The sequence below is a fragment of the Amphiprion ocellaris genome, chromosome 19 (assembly GCF_022539595.1).
Source record: "Amphiprion ocellaris isolate individual 3 ecotype Okinawa chromosome 19, ASM2253959v1, whole genome shotgun sequence".
In the NCBI taxonomy this organism is placed as follows: domain Eukaryota; kingdom Metazoa; phylum Chordata; class Actinopteri; family Pomacentridae; genus Amphiprion; species Amphiprion ocellaris.
In genome coordinates, this window is record NC_072784.1 from 20,789,534 (window position 1) to 20,813,077 (window position 23,544).

At 40.7% G+C, this 23,544-nt stretch overlaps 2 protein-coding genes across 6 annotated transcripts in view; one reads left to right on the top strand and one right to left on the bottom strand.

Annotated features, from left to right (window-relative positions):
* Nucleotides 1–4,949, bottom strand: part of col5a3a (collagen, type V, alpha 3a) — a 45,715-nt gene extending 40,766 nt beyond the window's left edge. For 3 of the 5 annotated variants that reach the window (XM_035952565.2, XM_055005289.1, XM_035952564.2), the window contains exon 1: nt 4,657–4,948. In XM_035952565.2, the coding sequence (XP_035808458.2) occupies nt 4,657–4,741 (85 nt within the window). In that variant the 5' untranslated portion in view covers nt 4,742–4,948. Of the gene's footprint in view, nt 1–4,656 lie in introns of all 5 variants that reach the window. The other 2 variants (XM_035952566.2, XM_055005290.1) reach the window with 1 other exon arrangement.
* An 11,543-nt stretch (nt 4,950–16,492) lies between these two features.
* On the top strand, nt 16,493–23,413 carry rdh8a (retinol dehydrogenase 8a). The gene is made up of 6 exons (XM_023279579.3): nt 16,493–16,853; nt 19,093–19,254; nt 20,324–20,503; nt 21,961–22,054; nt 22,146–22,329; nt 22,430–23,413. Exons 1-6 carry the CDS (start codon nt 16,748–16,750, stop codon nt 22,655–22,657), a joined length of 954 nt encoding a protein of 317 aa, XP_023135347.1. The 5' UTR covers nt 16,493–16,747; the 3' UTR covers nt 22,658–23,413.
* Nucleotides 23,414–23,544: the final 131 nt, after the last annotated feature.

The following is a 23,544-nucleotide window of genomic DNA, read 5'->3' on the forward strand; positions in this document are numbered from 1 at the left end:
ATAAAATCTCCATAAAAGCAGTACTTCAGAAAACATTGAAAATGTAATAAGCTGCGAAAGATTAATACAGAAAATTTGATGACAGATTCAGTGGAAGTGCTTGAATAAATCCAGACACATTTTCTCCCAGGCTCCGTAGAAGAGTAGCCTATAATCTAATTAGGACTGGGTGTGACCTTTTGTCTGGGTCACGAATGTGTGGACAAGAACTCTATGAGTTTGAGGAGAGCTAATACACACTGAACAGATGAAAATTTAAACACACGCACAAACAAAATGCCATTGATACGCTGACTGTACACGCTGTCACACCAGAATGAGCAAACAATCTGCACACATTGTTTACATGTAGCTCAATTCTAGTGTTCACAGAGGAAAAAAAAACAGCCCTTTGGAGCTCTGTCTAATGTTCTCTCTGAATCACTGCATCATTTTATGCATCCAACATTTTGCTCATTTGCTTACAAACAGATGTAATTCAGACATGTGAGAGCATATTTGAAATATCAGTGACAAAGGTGCATTTATTCTAACAATGAGAAAGTTTGCAGTGAGTAACTAAGAAGAGAGAGTGGGAGATATTTATCCTTCTGAATGTGTTTTGTGGTTGAGTCTGCTTTCAGTTAGGCCTGGCAGTTTAAGGCAGCAGTTGTGAAGATAACTGAGTAGTTTTTTTTCCCACATTTTCTAAGGGGTTAAAAGGTCATAATAATATTCAGAAGTTACACTAAAGGTGATGGTGATCAATCAGCAGGGGATATTAAGACACTGATATCCATTTTTAACATCCATCCATTATCTATGCACTGCTTAATCCTCATTAGGGTCACATGGGGGCTGGAGTCTATCCCAGCTGATTAGGGTGACGGCAGGGGACACCTGGACAGATCACCAGTCTATCAGAGGGCTACATATAGAGACAAACAATCACACTCACATTCACACGTACGGACAATTCAGAATCACCAATTAACCTCCCACAGCCCTCACCTTTTTGGACTGTGGGAGGAAGCCGGAGTACCCGGAAAAAACCCACGCATGTACAGGGAGGACATGCAAACTCCATGAAGAAAGATCCCAGGAAGGCGAAGATGTGAACTGGGGATCTTCTAGCTGCAAGGCAAAAGCGCTAACCACCAAACCACTGTGCAGCCCACCATTTTTAACATGCAATACCAAATAATCAAAATTCTGCATTATTAATACATATAGGAAAGGTGATTGACCAAAAGGCTTAAATATGAAAACAAATATTAAAATGTTTTAGTGTGTTCAGCCTGCTCTGCTGGATGTGAGTCAGTGGTTACATCCAGTCCGGTTATATTTTAGGTCTTGAAGGCGAGGGATTCTGCTGGAATCCGGCTACACATTTCCTTCCCATTCACATCAGCACCGCATTCTTCAAACTCCACAGTTTGTTCTGCTCATGTTTGCTCACAGTATGACAGGCGGACAGGCCAAAAGCTGCTTGGCCCACAGAGAAAACACCTGCCCCTCAAGGCCCCTAACTGGACAGACACGCCACACAAACACACACATACATCCACACTTCCATGCTTGTGAGGACTTCCTTTGACCGTAGTAAATCCATTCCCTAATGATAATCTCTGCTGCATGCCTGACATTGGCCCTTAACCTAGACTGACCCAATTTCAAATCACTAAACTCCCTTTATGAGCTCGGGGTGATAGCAGGTCCTTGTAAATTTTTAACATAATCCACCCTCACAACAAATATGTACAGACAGTTTTTTATGAACATGCACATAAACAGCATACGCACCTCAGGCACAGAGGATTACATACAAACATGCAAACGTGCACATGACCAAGCCCATTCCAGTTCTAACCCCCAAAGCCATTATTTAGTTTTTCAGACATAACACTGAGGCTGCTATTACAGAGTGTAACCAGAGTTGCCGAAATCAAAGCATAACACTGCATGTGCTACACACAGTCACACAGCATGTGTAATACAGCCAGTGACCACTTTGTTTGTGATTTTCAGGGATGTTTCAAGGAGTTTCTCAACAACTTGTGGCTCTGAGTGGAACACTGAGACTGAGATTTCAGCAGCTTATGTTCTATACTGAAGGACTCCAGGCAAGTTTCAGGGAAGCTGAAAAAGGATCCAGGTCACAGAGTTACTGAGGGCAGCATATTGTTTTCCAGAGTCTGCAGATGCCTTTGGAAGGAACTCTTCTGTGACCGCTATTGTGATGGATCACTATGATAAAACTTTTCTGGGGTTCATAAACGGGGATAAAGAGGCAGATGACATGTATGGGGACACTGCAAAGAAGTCAGCTCCTCTGATGTCTGCTCATTGCGATTCCACAGGAAGCATCTTCAGCTAGTCCCAGAGAAATGCTGCTTGGAGCATCCAAAGAAACACAGAGCCATAGAAGCCGGAGGGAAATGGAGTTTCTGGAAGCCAGATGTGTGTTGAATACTATAGATGGCAGGCCGGCGCCGAAAGTGTTTAAGCATCATTTCTACATATTAAAGACTTGTGGGAGTTCCAAACAGTTTGCTTCATCAAAAAGTCTGAGAAGCAGTTTGATATGGTACTTGCAGTATCAGCAACTTGGGACAGACATCAGCATATCTGACACTTCTGATGTTTAATGTTTCCATTAGAAGAACACTAACTTGCATAAAACAAGAAAACACTAGAGCTGTAATGTTCATGAAATTCCTCTTTTCCCGTTTTCTATCCTGTAAAATTCAGCTGCCTTTTTCATTTGTTTTCATTTGCCACTAATTTGTTTCTGGATCAAAGGCGAACAAGGCTTGCCGTCTTCCTTTGGGAGTCTGGTGTAGGATTGGCAAGAAGGCTGGATCAAACGGGATGCAGTGAGGGGGCTGTATGCACAATTTCCCCCCTGTCACAGAACCAGTTAAGGATGAGGCAGGGTATAAGCAGGAGGAGGCAGATGATGTAAACACAGAGATAAGGTATATAAAACAAAAACAAACACTCCCTACTCCCAGCCTTTGAATGGAATCAGAAAAAGGAAAGAAGGAAAAGAAAACTGAACGAAAATGTGTTAAGGCAAAAGAACAGAGGAGTCTGACTGAAACCGTGCACGTGTGCAAGAATGTCCCACTTCCTGTCGGTAAACATGACTACAAAGTGCTCTCTCATCTCGCTCGAACACACACAGAAAGCATATGGGAAAACATTCTTTCACTGTAATACACACATGCAAACAGACTGAGACACAAACGCATTATCAACCACATTCACGTATCTAAGACTGCCATATCTACAGCACCATATGTCCCGTGCACTTTTAAATCTGCTCAGCCCCTCACATCACACGGCCTCATTAGAGAGCAATGGACACCGCAGCCACTGTGCCACTTGAAAGTGATTAGGTCGGTTGGCTCACTTCCTTCTAATTTTATTTCAGCCAGTGAATTCCAGCAAAATCCTGCCAGCCATGTAGTGGGTGCCTGTGGAAAGCCATGAGTGAAAACGAAATGTCTTTAAACATTTGTGATGACCATGGAGTTCGTTTGTGCTGCTGAGACATGTCCCTCCATCGGGGAGGCTCTTAAACTGCAGCACCTGCAAGGAAGTAAGTCTGCACCAGCTGAAGACACTGACACGGCCAAAGGGCGTGGAGGCCTGTGTGGGTGACAGATAGAGGCACAAATCTATGCACAAGCTGGTTGTTAATATCCATTTTGGCAACAAGGAGAGCTTAAAATGGCTGTAGCACTTGCTGAACGACTTTGGAGGTGCAACAAATGTGGATGCCAGGACACACTTATTGACAGACACAGCTGTTAAACCGAGACCACAGTGTCTCCTTGCAGGTGGATAATTAAAAAATCAGTCCAGTTAATCCACTTCTACAAGTATTATTACTGAAGTCAGTGTACACAATGTGACCTGAGGCAGAAGCCTCAAATAAAACATGTCAAATATTTAAGTGTGCCAGAATAATCATGACTAAGGCAGTAAGAGTGTTAGTGCTAAGCGCCTTCACTTAAGACCTATGTGAGCAGAGGGCACATTAAACAGATCCATGACAGGAATTTTAATCTACTCAGTTCATTCAGTGTTCAGCCATTCACCTCTTTCTCAAGCCAACGTTAAAGCTTTTCACAGTAAACCGACGCCGGTCACAAGCAAACGCAAACATGACATCATATATCTCCTGAGATGGCTGTCTTACAGCACACCTGACGCACGACTCAAACGCAAATCTTGGCAACATGTTCGATTTAAATGACACTACAGCAGGAAAGGCGCAGTGATGATTAGTATGTAGGCATATGCAGAAAAAAATGTACTGAAATCATTAGCACAGTTCTGAGACAACGTCTACGAGTAATTTGAGTCAGCTCACACTTTTAATCCCAGCCTGAAGCAGCTCTCTTGGACGAGGAGCTGCATCACCAAAACATTTACGCACAAGGATCCAAAGCGAACCTTAAAAGACACAAATTGCGTTTTAGCTCTAATAACTTCGTGATGGCTGGGGGCCAAGTGATGAATCAAGGTGCCTGAAAAAGTCGAGCAAACTTAGATAAATGGGACAGTGCATCATTTAGGCTACAGAAGGCACTTATTTCTCACCGACAGGCTGCACCTCACCTGGCCGCCTTTATTAATTAACTGCAGGTGTTCAACTAGATACTTTACCAGCTTGTGCCGTCGAGAAGTGAAGCAGGATGAAAAGAAACAGCGGTATTGTCCAGCTCGACCTGCTCCCTATTAAATGGTCCATCTTTCAAAGCGGGGACCCCCGTCTCCTTCCGCACCCAGAACTTTGTAACTGCACAAGTCCTATTTGCTGCAACTATTCAGCCATGCGTAACGAGAGGGAAAAAAACGGAGAGAAGCCAGTCTGTTGCTCCACTTGCTTGATTGTTGGAGAAGTTTTGTTGTGATGGCTCCTCTCAGTTTCGCTGCTGCTCCTCTCATTCAATTTCTCCCTCTCTTCATCACTCCCTCCCTCCGCTCTCCTCCCCCGCCTCTTCCCTCCCACAGGACGGTGTCCTGGGACGCACGGATGAGCGGTGCGCCTGCGGAGGACTCCCTCGTAAATCACATTTATTACTCGCGGTAATTTGTTAGGTCTCACTTCTTAAAGGTTGTCATTACCTACAGATGTGATGTAGAGGGCAGCTCTCGTACCTCGTAACCTGTCAGTTTCTCGATTTTTTTGCAGCTCTAGTCAGTGTAGATCATATTATCCACGACGTCTGCGCCTGGGTATAACTTGGACAAAATACAGAGCATGCCAGTGACTTAAACTTTTATTTTTCCACCATAGTAAGCATGATATTGATGTTAATGATGATGATGCAAAAATCTGGTATTTATTTCCTAAAATGTGGCCCACAGGTTCAAAGATTACCTTCACTTAGATAAAGTGTTTTCTCAGCTCATTTGAACCCGGAAGATGGATCCAAGCTTTGATCTTTCCAGCAGCAGGGAGGCTAAATACACTTCAACATGAACACCTCTGGCCAGTTCAAGGATTAAGGCTTTTTTTCCAGACCGTGGAGGGTTATCTCCACCATCAGTATTAGCCCAGCATTGCAGCAGAGTTTCTGTAATGTTTGTTCAGGCTGCAGCTTGAACACTGTGATGCTGTCGGCAGAATCAGCTCAGGTTAGAGGTTGCTGGCTGCTGGCAATGCAAGACTAGTCTGTTTGATTATTTCAGGGACAGGCACACGTGGCCAAAAAACATCACTTAAAACATTAAGATTTATTATTGCACACCTCCTAAGTTTCATCCCCCTTTTTCCCCAGATCAATAATTCAGTCAAATCCACCAGAAAAAGAAGCTCCCTGTCTGTTTAACTTCAACAATATACTGAAGAGACAGATTTGAGGGTTTCTCCATTTTGCAATGAACACATTTTTACATTATGTCAAAAAGATTGGCGTAAAACATCAAGAAGCAAATACCATTAGACAGGAACAGGAAGATAGGAAGGAGATGAAATATATGATTAAGTCTCATCACCAACTGTTTAATACTGCAGGTGTCGTTTATCCCACTCATCTGTCAAAGCTTAAACCTATATAGTGTCAATCACCCACGGAAGCTGTATATAGCCTGCCAGAAATCTAATTAATTCTTAGAAAACTGCATTCAGTTGAGACATGCTCTGAGATTAAACTTGTAAAGACCTTGTCAAATTGGAAAACTACCAAAGATAATGTTTCTAGAGCCCAAGCTACAACAGGCCTTTATAAAGTAACTGGGAGATGAAGTCCCAGAGAAAATGTAGAGAAAATGAGCCAAACCATAATATATCAAGAGTCTCAACCGCAGAAAGAAGAAATGCATCCATTAAAGGCCACAATTCTAACTTTTGCCAGGGGTGTTGTGACATATCATTTCAAGCCAAACCAAACTCTTAGCCACAAGTTATTAGACACGAGACATCATTGACCCACAAACGATTATGATGCGGATCAAGAAATATGTTTACGGTAAGGTCAAGTTCTTCAAACTGAGGAACCCCCAAGGAATATGAAAGATAAAAGATACATTTCATCAGCCTTGGAGAAAGTACATTTTTGAAGCACATGTGCAGGACAGATTAGAGAGAACACAGAAATCTATGAGAATGCTCCCATTCTCGTAGATTTCAGGAGGAGGATTGGCAGAAACACCCAGATGACTGGACAGAGAAGCTGATCTGGTCGGTAAACAACAGACCCCCTGACCTCCCACTGTCTCCATTCTCAGTACCAGCTTAGCCAGTCTGAGTCAGAGCCACATTCCTAGCAGCTTTTAGCAGATAGTTACTAAGAGTCCAGTGGGTAGTCTGAGCTCTGGGTGAGAAATATTTGCAGAGCATGTGCTATGTACCTTTGTGCAACTACTGAACCTGTACGACTTACACATAATTATTCTTTAAAGACACACACACACACACACACACTCAAACCACTGAGGTTTCTAATGTACAAGAGTCCTTTATGACAAAATTACCTCATATTAATTGCACTCAGACTTTGGTTTGCTACATGACATGCACTAGACTTGCATTGATTTTGCAAAACATGCATTTAAATTATTGCTAATGGTGCGACCAAGACATGCAAGAAAATTGCCTGAAAATGTTTATGTACGGTAAATATTTTAATATTCCTTTTTTAACCAATATTAGCGTATACATGTTGCTATAAAGTGCTATACATACAGGATGATCTAAGTTTACGCTGGCAGTCTCTTTATCGTGCGATTTATTTTGTACATATTACAAATCATATGGAAACACAAGCTATTTAATTATACTCCATGTGTGTTTTGACATGCATTTATAGACGTGTGGTTAGGAGAACAGAGATGGTGTTTGGCAGGAAATGAATGTATCACAAACTTTAAAGAAGAAGAAAAAAGAAGGTTATGGATATATTACTGTTTAAGTTTTTGTCACATCTTGTTTTATTTATTTATTCTGTAATTCCTCAGAATGATTTATTGTGCTTACAGCATCAGAGTTTGATGTTCATCCCAAACTGGAAGCATCTCTCTCTCTCCCTATGCAAGCCATTCTGCACTGAATAATGACTGTGGACTTTTCTTATTATCTACTCGCAGAGAGGGTGGATGTGAAGTAATCTGTCATCAACTTGTATTTTGGGTCCCGACTGTGAAACCTTAATAATCCTCAAGAGGAGCAGATGAGCACTTAGGATTAGACACCCTAAGGTGGGCTTCCAATTGGATCTGCCTGCCGTCTGCTCCTTGTGTTAGAGAACATGCCAGAACAGGATAACAAGCCAACTCTCAGGTAAACTATGTATGCATGTTTCAGACGGAAGAGGCTACTGACTCTTTCAGCTTGCCAAAAAATTGATTTATGTATACAAAAAAATATTATCAGTGTTTTTTTCCTAGTATGTCGTCATAAAGAAATAGCTTCCTACAAATCATCTCAAATGTTACTCCACCACTTCCTTATAGACTCATGATGTCATTTCATTATATATTTTGTCATAAAAACTGTTTATTACCTTCCGCCATTGCAATATAATCAGGATTCAAAAATGATGCTTATCTACATTAATGTGATGTAATCTGACAACTAATTCACTGTCACTTAATTTCACCATTTATAGCAGAATCATGGATGCACCTTAGATAGGAAATCATTGTAAATGTTTGCGCATTGAGTCAATATCCATCTGCAATGTTTACAGTACCACATAAAAGAAAAGCTGTGTGGTCTCAGTGCTGATGGTGAAATAACAATGGTGGCGGGGATCTCACGCCCTTAACTGATCAGCAGAACAATTATAAAAGCAAGGAAACACTGAGCAATTCCACATTTTGCTTGTGGGGGAAAAAAATGTAGGCTAACCTGTCAGAAACTGTACAATTCCTGATTTGTGAAAGCACCTCAAGAGAAACGTGATTGTGCCACCCACTGACTGCTGATGATAGTATCTCAATATATCAGACAGCATGCATTCTTACATAAGGACTATCACCAAACCACATCTTCTCATACGAAACCTGTTAGAGGTATTCTGACTTTACCTGCCTGCAGTACAAGCGGGCGGAACGGGCGCATCAAACAGGATGTAGTTGTTTTTGATATTAACCACTTTAGGTATTTGGAATTTGAATAAGAGCTGTTTTCTGAAATGAGCAAGACCACCATCAGAACAGGGCCTGGATGCAGAGCTGTGTTATCAGATACATTACAAAGTCTGTTGCTAAAACCCACTGTAATGAAGTTGCCAAACCAGGGGTGTGACTTGATAAAGCATGTGGAAATTTCCCTCTTTTGCACTGGCCCAGTAAAAAAGGAGAACTGCCAGTCTGGCGATAATTATAATCATTAGACAGGAAGGGAGACTAAGCTAATTAACATCTGAGGACCATGTCTGTTAAATGAACTGCTCAAACAAAGAGACTAAATAAACTCAACCAGTGGCCACACTCATGCTCACCCTGCTGTGTTACCTCCTCTTCGCTGATTGTGTTTTCATCTCTGAATAACAAGGCAATTAAATTGAAAACTGCTATTAGTGGGGCTCTCAGGGTTATATGGAAAAACTGATGCCAAATATTTCTTTGAAAAGTCTTTCACACGTTTGGAAAGCCGCAGTCATTCTAAATATGTGAGGAATTTAAAAATCAGCAAATGATTTAGTCAAATGACTTCTGCAACATGGTGCCACAGTGAATAAGTGAACAGCCCTCCTGGGAATCCATCCATAGACTTTTCTTGCTTAACATCAAATGCAACTGGCACTACACTGCTGTTCCTATTTGCTGTCATTTTCTGACTGCCCTGTCAATGACCTGTATGTGGCAATGCTGCCAGCTTGTTTCTGCAAGAAATTTTGTGCCACAAAAATTGCTGCCTTCACGTCATAAACATGAAAAAATGCTGTTTGGGTTCAATGTAAATTGCACCATTTGAGAAATACTTTTTAACAGGTTGTGCCTAAGAATGTCCAGATAGTGTGCAATCATCAGCTGTGACTGGAATGAATGTTTCTAAGAATGTCATTCACTGGTGCTGCATTGATCTTGAGGGTGTTATTGCTGTCAAAGCACTCTCTATGCAGTGCTCATAATGTGTGGTCTGCAGCAACAACTTTAACTCCTTTTTTTGGTGCAGCTCTTATAACGCTTTCTCTCACTTAATGGTGTTCTATATCTGCCTCAGAACCTCGAAAACACTCTGGCTCATTTCTTTGCGCCTATTCTTTCACTGCTCAAGCCTCCCCTCTCGTGCACCGACCCCCAGCTACTCTTCCCCTTCGTCTCTTTCTTCGCCTCTGTTCTCATGAAGTTTGCATTCCACACCTCCTCTGCAGACTGCACACAAAAGAGTAGAAAGCGCCACTCCTGACCTGTGGCAAACATTCCAGTCCTCTGGGCCTTTTCACACAGCTAGAGTCCCTTATTCTTTCAGTAGCATCAGTCTGTCTCTTTTCCAACGCGACCTCATGGAGATGCCACCAGCAGGACGGCCAGAACAAGTGATAGTTAGGTCCTGTGCAAGTGGGGAAATATTACTGTAAAAAAATTATGTTTTTCTTTTAATGAGTGGAAAATTTCAGGCAATAATAATGTAAAGGAAAATATTTAAATGCAATGACTATTAATCTAACTTGGATTGTACATTTAGAACTCTAATCGCACATTCCATCTTTAATTATGATGAATGAAACCAGACTTCATACGGTCAGCTGGAAAAGCAGTGAAAGTTCCAGGAGCATCTGTTCATGTATCCTTAAAGTCAGTACACAGGAAATTGACTGTTAAACTATAAAAAAAAGAGGGTTTAGAGGGGAAGAGGGGATGGGAGTGTCATTTTCAATGAACTGGACTTTAGCAATGAGGTTAGAGATGATTTCCACCCAGGACACAGCTGGAGTATGCTCAGAGGTATCTGAGAGGTGAAAAGTTCTGAGGAAGGAGAATGAGAAATGTCTTGCTAGAGGAAGGATTTAATACTGCAGGTATACAAGCATAGAGGTGTAGAAGAGAAAGTGGAGAGGAGAAAGTTTGAGGTGAAAAGAGGAGGTTTACAACAAGACCTTAAAGGCAGAGACAGCACGTGCCACGGAAAAGCATGTATGAGCTTGCATTATCCCCTCCTCTTTGTCTCTGTCCTTTTGTGTCTTAGTGCCTCAATCCTCTGAAATTCCACAGCAGTAGCTTGGAGGCTAGCAGGCATCACTGGCTGCCCAGCACCCCTCCTCATCTCCATCCACACCTGTCCACTTTATCTTGCGGCACAAGGGAAAGCATACCAGAAACGCCCCAGACCTTACTCCAGCGGCTCGTGCCGGTTCTTCAAGCACCATATCTAGTGACTTATGGCCATCAAAGCACCCTCAGTTTCCTAATAGGGCCATAACTGACTCCATCAGTATTTTAACACTATGGCCATTTTTCAATCGAGATGCTCAGGTATTCTTATGGTTTTGACAGGAAGACAACCGCAGTCCTTTCACTTGAACCCATTAGTTTGATTTGACTTTAGCACAGGAAAACCTAGCTTTAAAATCTGAATTGAAAATGAGTTTTATGACTCAGTTTAAAGCATTAGCTGTACTTTCCTGTTCTGTGTCATAAAACAAAATCAGGAGCCAAATAAGTAGGAGTGACTTTGCATTAATGAGGTAGCTGGAAATAAAATTCCGGATGATTTTCTAAGTGCTGGTTCAATGTCAGCCGGCTGGTCGGTTTAGGTTTGTCCGTCACACATTTGCTCAGATCATCGCCTGCTGATCTGCCATAAAAATGCAAAAGGCAATATGCACCCCTGGCAATCTTCACACAGATTTTTGCCAATTTAATTTTGCAGTAGCATGAAGATATGACTATTTTTACGTGAAAATTTGGGGCTACTTACAGCTTTAGTGATCTGTTGTGTCATTTACAGATATGTGACAAAGGAGAAATCTACGTCTTCTGGAGAGATAAACACCCGTCTTACAAAAGATATTCCCTTCTTTAGTGTTTAGATGATGGTGATAAAAGGTGCTGTAACACATAGTTTTAAAATCTCACATAGTTTACTGTAAAGGTCAGAGAATATTCAGAAATGGAATCTCTACACTGGCGTTGTGATGGTTGCACTTGCAGCCTTCCAACCGTAACTGCTGGTGCCCCCACTAACCACTCTAGTTAAGCTGAAACACTTCACACTCAGATTTCACATACAAAAACACATAAAAAACAACACATTGTTTGCTCAACATTATGCTCATGAAGTGGTACTAATCTTTTTGTTTTACCAGTGCTGGGGTGTCCATGCTTCTGCTGCTGTGGTCATCTGGCTGGATTTGATCAAAAGCTGGTGACTTGGGAGCACCAGGCTTTTATACCAGAGGTACCAATCAGACCATACCAAGTGCTGCCACTTCAAGGGGTGGATCAGGTTCATTTGATTTATAAATTCCATTATTTTTTCTGATTTGTGTTGGGTATTTAGATCAATTTTGGGTTTGTTTATTGTTGTTCTTTTTGATTAAATTGTTGTTGTTAGTTGAGTTGTTGGTGTTTTATGTTTCACCTGTTGTGTTTATTTGAGCTGATCAGCCAGTGTATACACACAATATCAGTCAAAAGTTTGGACACACCTTCTCATTTCATGGTTTTCATTTAACTATTTTGTATGTTGTAGATTAATCAAAACTATAAAAGAATATATATGGAATTATGTTGTAAACAAAAAAGTGTTAATCTTCAGTATTAATCGACAATGTAGAAAATAATACAAATAAATAAAAACCATTAAATCATTAAACAATTAATTTTACCTCGTTTATTGGCTCAGGATTTACTTTTTTTTGTAACTTTGTCCGTCACAGGCTTCCTTGATTTTAAGATTTTATTGTTTGTTATTAATGTTTTAAATGGGCTTGTGCCTCTTTATTTAGCAGAAATTTAACATTTCTATACCCCGCTTAGAGCGCTGAGGTCAACCAAGCAGATGCTCTTAGATGTTCCAAGATTTAGACACAAAAAGAGCGACAATCAAGCCTCTACAGTAGCTGGATCTAATCTGAGGAATAGTTTGCCTCTTCATGTAAAACCGCTGAGACTTTAGAAACTGCTCAGTCGCTACAGAAGACTCACCTCTTCTCTTTGGCATTTCATCCAAGTAGAGGTTGACTTCCTGAATTCATCTTTGATTGTGCTGTTGCTTCTTTTAAATTCAGATTTGTCTTTTGGTCATTGTACTTATGTCTTACGGGTTGCTGTTTATAATTGTACAGCTCTTTGGTTCAACTCCTGTTGTTTTAAATGTATTTTATATATAACTTTGTCTTGACTTGACCTGACTTTGAGCCTTTGTGCGATATTAATAGGAGAATTAACATCCTGAAGAGACCACTCGCCTCAGGAGAAATGTTTCATCATAGGACAAAGGTGATCACTCCAATCACATTTGTATTAATTTGCAATGAGGTTTGCAATCTTCCTTAAATCTGACACCTCTGTAATTGTAAGTTGCTCTAAGACTCTCAGAAAAATACCTCAAAAGTAGCAAAATATATAAACTAAAATGTCACTGCAGTGCCTGTTGTTTTGCAGCCTGTCGGTTTGGATTTAAACCTGATTCTAATTTTATGATCTTATTTGAACTTCTGCTTGCCAGTGTGAGAAATGGGTCATAGCATAGCAATGTTTCAAATAAGCAGACATCAGTTTGTGAGACAGCAAAAGAAAATTGAAATCTAGGTAGGCTGACAGCCTGCTGTGTTGTCAGCACATCCCACAGTTTATCACAAGCAGCGATGATTTTAAGCATTTTTTTCATTCTTAGTTGGATACATTTGCCCTACAAAGTTTTCTAACTCATTCACTTTTTGCACACCTAAATTAATAAAACTGACATTTTTTTGCATGAATTTACCCCCCAAAAAATCCACAATGACAAAGTGTAGAACGTGCTTTTAAAGATTTCTGCAATTTTATTGAAAGGCAAAAATTGAAATCAACAAAAGAAGAAAACAAAAGTTTCCGCACTTTTGGTTCTGTGGCAACACAAATTGTGGTCGGATGGATGCTGCTTGTTTTAATTATGTTTTAGTGTGTCGCAAACCAGTCGCAAACTGAATGGACTGTTTAGAAAAGCACACACCTGTGTATATCAATTGACACTGCATGTTAGGACAAAAACAAGCCAGGATGCGTCTGTGATAAAACTGTTGCAAGGCATAAATCAGTTTAAAACCATCTCTAAAATGCTCCCAGGAGAATAGTGGCCTCAACAACTGTGAAATGGAAGGCGTTTGAAACCCCCAAGACTCTCTAGAGTTTTCTGTCAAGCAAATCTTATTAACTGGGCAGTAGAAGCGTGTTCAGGGAGTACACAAAGAACAGTCACACTAGCAGATCTTCAGAAGCTCTAGATGGGAGAATCTGCTGAAAGGACAACCATCTTCAGAGCACTTCATCAATCAGGCCTTTATACAGCAGCTAGACTGAACATACTGAGGAAAAAGGCAGCATGGAGTTTGTCAGACAGCATTTACAGGATGCTGAGAACTTGAGGAAAAATGATCAGGTCTGATGATTCAAAAACTGAGCGACTGACAGCTATTTAAACACTCTCTATGAATACCATCCTTACAATGAAACGTGGTGGTAGTTTGATGCTTTGTGGCTGCTTCTCAGCCGCAGGGACAGGAAGACTGGCCAGAACTGAAGGGAGAGGACGGAAGTTCATGGATGCTTCCCATCAAGTCTTACGAAGCTTGACAGGATCTGTTAAGAAGAATGAGATAAACTGCCAAAATCCAGGTGTGCAAAGCTTGTAGAGACTAACCCGAGGAGACTGGAAGCTGCACTGGCTGCCGAAAGAGCAATGGGAGTATTAAATTAAGGATCTGAATATTTTTGTGAATGAGACATTTCAGGTTTGGGTTTTTCTAATAAAATTTTCTAAAACCATGTTTTGACTTTGTCATTGTGTGGTATTAACTGCAGCTTGATGGGTAATATACCAGTTTATCTAATTTACGATACTCTAAAGTGTGATGAATGTGAAGGGGTCTGAATCATTTCTAAAACAAATATCTGCTTGAGGTGGATCTTTTTTTCACACAACAAAGCTAAACGTGACTTCTGTTAAGGGCCGACCTCTGACTGACCAGGACTCCACACACTGTTAAAATATGTCTGCCCTAAAGGAGAATTTCCTCTTTCAAAGTAATGGCAAAATGAATAGTTGCTCTTGATGATGGAAAGCTTATCCATAACTAACCTCACCCCCAGAGTGGACAACCAGCAATGGAAGAATATGGTGTCACCAGGGTGGAGACTTAAGCAGGGAAATATATATTCATCATTGTACGATTAAATTGTGCTTCAAAGAGCAGACAGAGCTGCTATCCCAGCAGTGGGATACATAATCAGGTTTCAAAGACTGGGGATGAAGATTTAAAGGGAATACCTGTAAATGTTGTGGAGATATTTTGAAGCCTGGACTCTTTCCCAATGAGAAATAAAAGAATCCTAAGCTGAAAAGATCCAACATTGTAAACCAGCTTCATTAAACACAAATGCTCTAATTATTCTTCTGTTGAGTAAATACATGAAAAATCCTAAACCATTCAAAATGTCTACTATATTCTCACATTTCCACAGCAAAGGGGACTGCAGATCTAATCACCATCAGGAGAACAAACAGTTGTGTTTGAAATTTCCACCATGTGAACTTGATGTGGTATTTAAATAGATGCAAAAACTTTCAAGAGAGTTTAAAGAGAAGCGCATGAAAGACATACTCCCAACAAATCATTCACCCACTGAATACTCTAGATTACTCTTTAGACCATCCACTCACCATCTGCTCGGACGCTATGAGGATCACTGTCAGAGCAAATGTTAAAACATGCAACAACAAAAAAAACAAACAACAAAACCACTGCGTTAAGTGAAAAATCCCGTCAGTTTGCATGTGATTGCATCACATTTAGCAGCAGGCCCAAACTTGACAGACTCTTGCACTGCGGCCTTTAATCAGAGGAAAAAGTAGTGAATCTTATCTGCAATCTTATCAGAGCAACTTTGACCCCTTATAACATCTGTCTAGAACAGAGTCCACGATCACCATAACAGATCCTTGCTAAGAACCTGATCCAGAAACAGGAACATCCCTAACATCCAACCTCACAACCTTTTTTAAATACTTTCTTAAATGTTCTTATTGTCTCACACTGATGCAGTTATATTTATTTATCTGCTGAGCCATAATGCATTCAGGAGGCCTGAGTGCTAGTTAAATGTGCTTCACTTTACTTTACCACAAGATGGCAGTACAATGCAGAGCAGTAGGTTAACTAAGTAACCTATAAATTAACTATTGTGAAACTAACCTCCAAACTTATGAAAGCCTAGAATGAGAAGCTTTACACATGAGAAGCTTTACACATAAAGCAGCAAATGATAAGAACTTGATTTAATTTATTTAGTATAGTATAGTATAGTATAGTATAGTATAGTATAGTATAGTATAGTATAGTATAGTATAGTATAGTATAGTATAGTATAGTATAGTATAGTATAGTATAGTAGCTATAGCATAGTATAACAGGACAACAAAAACATAATCACATTAATAGTAGTAGTAGTGATAATAATAATAATAATAATCATCATCATCATCATAATTATTATTATTATTATTATTATTATTATTATTATTATTATTATTATTATTATTATAAATATGTGATTTTTCTGAGATCATATTTGCAGCCAAAGTCGATTCAATTTTGTAGTTTCATCGAAAAGCTTAATTTATGTAAATGATAAAATTCCAAATTAAAACTTCTAGACAGTTGCATAGGCTACTTAAATACATCATGGAAAAATCAATCCTGTTGACAATTGTACCTCTGATAATGCATTAATCAGTGAGTGGATCCTACAGTTATTTGTTGCAGGGGTCACCAGCTCAGAAATCAAATAAGCACTGCCCCCTCCACATTGCGCACGTATGCGCATGCACGTCCTCACATTTTTAAGGAATTAACAAGGCTACATTTTGTGGGCAGGCGGCACCTATCACGTTTTTAAAAAGCTGCAAAGGGGTGTTTGCGATGTCACGTCTTTTTGGGTTACTGATTCTATTGAACATGTGACTGAATTAGGCGCTCACATGGCTGCTGTGGCTGCATGATCCGCTTTTCGTCTTTTAAAGTCCGGTGATCGGTAGCTCCCTCGGCAGCAACCATCCGGAGCAGAGGACCGCTGAAAAACACAGCGCCTACCCGGACAAATCATGGCGAACAGCGGGCAGAAAGTTGTGCTGATCACCGGCTGTTCCTCCGGCATCGGGTTACGAATTGCCGTCACGCTGGCCAAAGATGAAAAGAAGCGTTACCATGGTAAATGCGCTTTCTTCTTCATTGTTTCTTTGATCGGACCTATTAGTAGCAAGCCTATAACAGTGTGCTTCGCCTGAAAAGCTATGCCGTGTTTACTTTCCCTACACTGCTCCGCAGTCGCAACCAAGCGTCCTTTTACGCACAAACTTCGATTGAGTTTCATGCGCAACGCTCCGTCTTAGCGTCCGTACGTGGTTTGGTGTCGTGTCCATTGAAATAGCTAAACCCCAGTAATATCGGATCCATATCCTTTTGTAAGGACTGGGATCCAGTCGCCCCTTTGGTTCAACTATTATCATCTGAAAGCGCAGTTTCCAGGGTAGGGCTCTGCAAGGATGCCGCTTGCCAGGCAGGATTCATAAAAGGAGTCTTGTCAGTTCTCTTTCAAGTGACTTCTCCAGCACAAAGCCCCCTTTTATTGCAGTGAATTGTAGACCGCCTGCTCCGGTTTAGTGCCGTGTCTAATGTGCCTATAGTTCCCTCACTGGAGCGAGTGTTGAAAGGGGGACAAAGTTTGAGACCTGTACAAGCGAGAGTTCAGTTTAAAGCAAGGGCCTTGTTTGAAGTCTTCATTGGTACACAGTGGAGTTACGGTGTCCCACTTTGACATTGTTGGTCTGTGTGTCTCCTCTCCTGCTACCCAGCCATCATTAATGTCACTCTAGGTGTTGGAATTAAAGTCAAAACCTTTCCATGGAGGTCATGGAGCCTCAGACAGAATTATGTTACCCACCACACCTCTGTTGAGTGATGTTTGCCCAAAGACCTCTGTGACAAGGTTTACTTATGAACTGTTGCTCTATGCAGAATTACAGAATTCACATTAGTCCTACAGTGAGTGGGTTAACCCCAAAACCCTCAATTCCTGTTGTCATTGTGGATAATGAAACTTAGATGAGTGTTGCTATTCTCATTTTGCCACCTTGGGAACAACTGTGCAAGGGTTAGTTAGAGTTTTCTTGTTCTTTGGGGGCCACTAGGATCTGATGGGATTTATTACCGTGAAATAGATGAGCAAAACAAAAGCGATTAACTGCTCCCTCCCTCCCAACACTGGTTTGAGCAGATTTTTTTTTTTTCCCACAATGTGACCTGCTTTTAATACGGCCACATCTGAGCAGTGAAGCTGATCTGCTCTGTTCCTTTCGGAAATCCAGCCCGAGATTAAATATTGCATTGTGCATGAAGTAATAATTAGTTGCAGTAACATGCTCAAGATTTGGAGAAAACCCCAAAATACCCTTGTGTTTGCAACGCAGTGTTGCTCATTCAAGAATGTTTAAGCTACCCAAGAGTAATTCCTTCAGGAGCCGGAGGAACAATGGATCTCTTGTTCACTTCTCTACCAATACATAAATCTTTCCTGAGATGCTATTTATGCACAGTGTGCATCTGACTGCTAGTAAAGACGAGCTATATGACGCTAACAGCAGCATTCTAAAATTAAAAGTCCTGATCTGATTGCTGTACATCCTGAAATGTTACATCACTAACACAGCAACGCAACACAAAACCTCCACAGCATAGCAATCACTTTCTAATCTTACATATCCAACCTTGTCTCTGTTCAGACAAGAATCAGGTGAGGGTTTGCTTTTATCTGCCAAGGGCAACATGCAGATTTAGAACAAATGTTGTTTTTTCCTGCTTATTGCCATTGTGCAACAGCCCTGCCTCTCTTCTCTCTGTTAGATAACGTCAGTCAGCAAAGTGTACGCAGAACACACAACGTGGAAGGAGTCAACACTGTGCTGATAGCCGCTGTCACTGGTCTTGATAGATTCCAGTGCTGTATGTAGGTTAATGTTGCACAGCGTGTAAAGTTCAGAGGAAATCAATTCTGCATCCTGTAAACCAACAGGCGTGGGTTTTTTTTCTTTTCTGACCCATACGTCTGACACAACTTTGAATGTGTGTTCTTGCTTTAGAGTGTGCACCGAGAAGTTTCATTTAGTGGTAGTTTCACAGTCCTGTGTTACTTCATCAGCATTACAATGGCACACAGAAAAGAATAGTTTCTGATTCCTAAGCAAGTGTTGAATACTGAAAGTATGAATTTTTCAAAAAAAGGAACTCAGATAGTAAATCATTTTAATATGGATGATTTTAAGTTCTCCACACATTCATAACCATTTCTTTGCTGTTGCAGGTTGTGTTAAAGAGTCGATTCCTGCTGTTACAGAGGTTCTTTTTGTAAGCTCACATCATTTACATACCATTCTTTGTCTCTCCTTATCAGTCATTGCCACCATGAGAGACCTGAAGAAGAAGGACAAGCTGGTGGAGGCGGCTGGAGATGCATATGGAAAGACCTTGATGTTGCTTCCATTAGACGTGTGCAGTGATGAGTCCGTCAGGCAGTGCATCAACAATGTTAAGGACCGCCATATTGATATTCTGAGTGAGTGGAACAAAATGAAAATAGGCCCAAGGTCTTTTTGATCTGTTCCCTGTATGTGTGGGAATAAACATGTCTTCTCTGGTATTATTACAGTGGCTTATAAATAGTTTTATTAAGTAATCTAAAGTCATTTAGTATGCGCAGTATGAATTAATTCTAATTCTTATTAATGTGTAGAAATGATAACCATATAGAACACAAACCTTTACCTTCCCACTCTAGTAGCCTGTATTTAATACAAACTATAATGTATTTTTATTCGGGAGAGTTGCCCCTCTTCAAATCAAATCAAAAAATAAAATATCATATTACGGTGTTACTCTTTTTGCTTTGCAAAATAGGGGCAAAGATTTTAAAGATTCGTAACAGAAATGTTTTGAAACAGCGGCTACACTCTCCATGGTTTTGCGGTTGACTTGAGTAGGTGGAGGGAGGAGATTGGGAGAGTCTTTAAATTCCAGTGGGCAGATACATTATGCATCCAAACACAAAGGACCATCACGCTAGTGTACCGAGTGACGGTATTAAACTGAAACCAAGCCTTTACCTCAGTGTATCCACAACACCTTCTTTTTCTTAATCAGGGTCTGAAACAAAACAGAAGAAGTATTTCAAAACCTAGAAATCTCACCAACAATGTTCTGCGTCACCCTTCAGTGATTTTGTGTTGCAATGAACCGTATGTTCCCAGATTATTAACCTCTGAATAAGTCGTTCTTCTCAGGTCTTGTATTTAAACCTTTAGTCTGGATAAAGCATCTATTTTTAAATCTGACTCGCTCTTATTCTAAATCCAACATTACACCCCCCTTCACCTAAATTACTCAAGACCCAGAGGCCCTTCAACATAGACTGTAGTTACAGCTCATCCCTCTGTTGCTGTCACACACTGACATCTGGTGGCGATATCAAGTAATATCATCTGTAATCGATGAGGGTTTATTCTTACAGGAACTGAACACAAACTGCAGTTCTCCCTACATATCGAGCCAGCAACATCTTAAAAGTTTGAATCATTGCAAAGTTGGACATACAAGCACTGTGTCATCTGTGTTTTTTTCCTTGTCAGTCAACAACGCAGGTGTGGGTTTGCTTGGCCCCGTGGAGAGCATCAGCATCGAGGAGATGAAAAAAGTATTCGAGACCAACTTCTTCGGCGTGGTTCGCATGATCAAAGAAGTGATGCCCGACATGAAGAAGAGGCGTTCAGGACACATCGTGGTCATGAGCAGTGTTATGGGTCTTCAGGGTATGATCTGTGTATAATTAACAATGCACAGGAAAATTTGCAGTGCTCTTAAATGTGATCCAAGACCACAGGAGATGATGTTTACAGTTCTTAATGTGTAAAGGCTCGTTTTAATGCTTACTTTGTAGTACACAAAAGCACTGCATGCAGATATTTGTCAACTAATTTGGTTAGCTATGGCATCACCCATCCATCCATCCATTATCTATACACCGCTTAATCCTCACTAGGGTCGCGGGGGGGCTGGAGTCTATCCCAGCTGACTTGGGTGAAGGCAGGGGACACCCTGGACAGGTCACCAGTCTGTCGCAGGGCTACATATATAGACAAACAAGCACTCACACATTCACACCTACGGGCAATTTAGAATAATCAATTAACCTCAGCATATTTTTGGACTGTGGGAGGAAGCCGGAGTACCTGGAGAAAACCCACGCATGCACAGGGAGAACATGCAAACTCCATGCAGAAAGATCCCGGGAAAGCCGGGACGCGAACCAGGGACCTTCTCGCTGCAAGGCGAAAGTGCTAACCACTACACCACTGTGCAGCCCCTATGGCATCACATTTGCCCAAAAACATTATAACTTATGTTTGTCTAAGAATACAAGCAGAATACTTTAATTCCACATTTCCACACAACTGAGAATAACTGAACAGATTGTCTGTGGTGACAAGTGAAGAATTTAAAACTCTTCAAAATTATTCAAAATGTGTCACACGGGCTGAATAAATCAGACCGTGTGACACATTTTTACTCCGCCAAGGAACGTGAAGTTATGTGACGATCAGCGTATGCTTATCCATCTGTCTGTCTGTCTGTCTGTCTGTCTGTCTGTCTGTCTGTCTGTCTGTCTGTTAGCAACATTCCTCAAAAGTAGACGAACGGATTTGGATGAAATTTTCAGGGAAGGTCAGAAATTCCCACATTCTATGTTGCTGTGATTTCTGATCATCAATAACTAATAAACAAATGCTGCATTTCTTTAAAAAATGCTGCATATCTGACAATGCTTTATGGGGGAATGAACAGCCTTGGCGGAGTACTGCGCTCTCTGAGTGCTTTTCTTGTTACCGATTTTTATAATCTGCATTTTTTGCAAGTATTTTTTGGTTAAAAGTTGCAAAATGTTTGACAGAAGAAAATCTATTGTTTTTTAAATGTTTTTGTTTATCAGCTGTTAGTCCATGTTTTGCATTTTCAGTAAAGGTCTGCTGACATAACTTGGGTCACATAGCAAGCACTTGCAAATAATTCTTAGTGTTTGTTTTACCTTGTTAGAAATAGCACATTGGTGAGATTTGCCACAAGTTAAAGAGCAACCGATGCATTGCTAAGCTGACTTTCATAATTTGTCTGGCACCTTTGATTGATGTCTGCTGCTGCTTGAGTTCATTGACATTTGATAATATAACAAATTATGCCCTTTATCTGCTTGTTTTTGTTCTTGATACAGGAGTGGTGTTCAATGATGTTTACACTGCGTCTAAGTTTGCTATGGAAGGGTTCTGTGAGAGTATGGCTGTGCAGCTGATGAAGTTCAATATCCGGTACATTACCGTCTTTCCTCCACTCTTCCTTCACATCTGTCTTTACTTTGTACTATACATGCTTCCTCACTCTGTATCTAATTTGCCTCAGGTTGTCCATGATTGAGCCTGGCCCCGTGCACACCGAGTTTGAAACAAAGATGATGGAGGATGTGGCTAAGATGGAGTATCCAGGAGTAGATGCCGACACAGTTCGTTATTTTAAAGATGTTTACCTGCCATCATCCATAGATATATTTGAGGCCATGGGCCAAACACCAGAAGACATAGCCCAAGTAAGCGAATAGGTTTCTGTGCTCATTAACTGATGCAAACAGTCAATCATATATACACACTTTAGCAATAAAATCTGTCAAATTGTGCTTTCCTCTCCAGTGCACTAAAAAGGTTATTGAGTCAAACAGCCCTCGCTTCAGGAATCTGACCAACAGCCTCTACACACCCATTGTGGCCTTAAAATACGCGGATGAGACTGGCGGCTTGTCTGTGAACACCTTCTACAACCTACTCTTCAATTTCGGCCCTCTCATGCACATCACTATGAGCATCCTCAAGTGCTTGACGTGCAGCTGCCTGCGCAGACGCACCATCTCACCTAACTGAAGAGGTCCTTCAATCCTGCCCCTTACCCTTAACCTCCCAGTGTGTTGACCCCCACTGAATTCCTCAGTGCCTTTCCCTGAGGTTTTGGGCCGAGCAGGTAGACTAGAACCAGTAACCTGGAGAGTGGAGGCGCCTTTTAGTTCAGAGACACTACCATGATAAGCTTTGCCAGACAACATGCACAATTGCACAAGTTTGTCCCAGAGATGTTATATACAGGATGACCTCATGTACTGACACACAAACATGCACACACCACAATACAGAAATACAAACAACACACACATTGGAATATTGTACATACATATTATGAAGAGAAGGCCATGATTTGTCTTGGTTTCATGGGAGGAACGGAAAAACTGTAGCAGAAGTGGTTAGATATTGTGTAAAGCGAACACGCAGACAGAACACGAGACAGACATCAAAGCACAATTAATGAACTCAATTAACGAGAGAATAAGATTCTAGAAAATAATACTAGAATTTGTAGCCTAGATGACTTGACACTCAGGCTCATCAGAGTTATGACATACAGTATATACAGTACAGAGTCAGAATATATATACCTGCTTGTGTTGTGCCCTTAATTTCATGTTTGCCTTAATATAGTGTTCTCATGGTCATAACTGCTGTTGAATCATGTTTTTAATCTTTTGATAAACTGAATGTTTTTTGGTTTTTAAAGGTTTATGAAGGGTTGGGTCAGATACTTTTAATCTAGTAATTTGATTTAGAAATAAACAGAATTCTGATTTACCCACAGGTGTTTACTTTTCAGTTTTTTAAGGACCTTTGTGACTATTTTGACTTCATATACTTTATATGAAAGAATAGCAAGGTTTTTCACTCTGCCTGCAAGACTTCTTGGATACCAAGAGGGGGCAGTA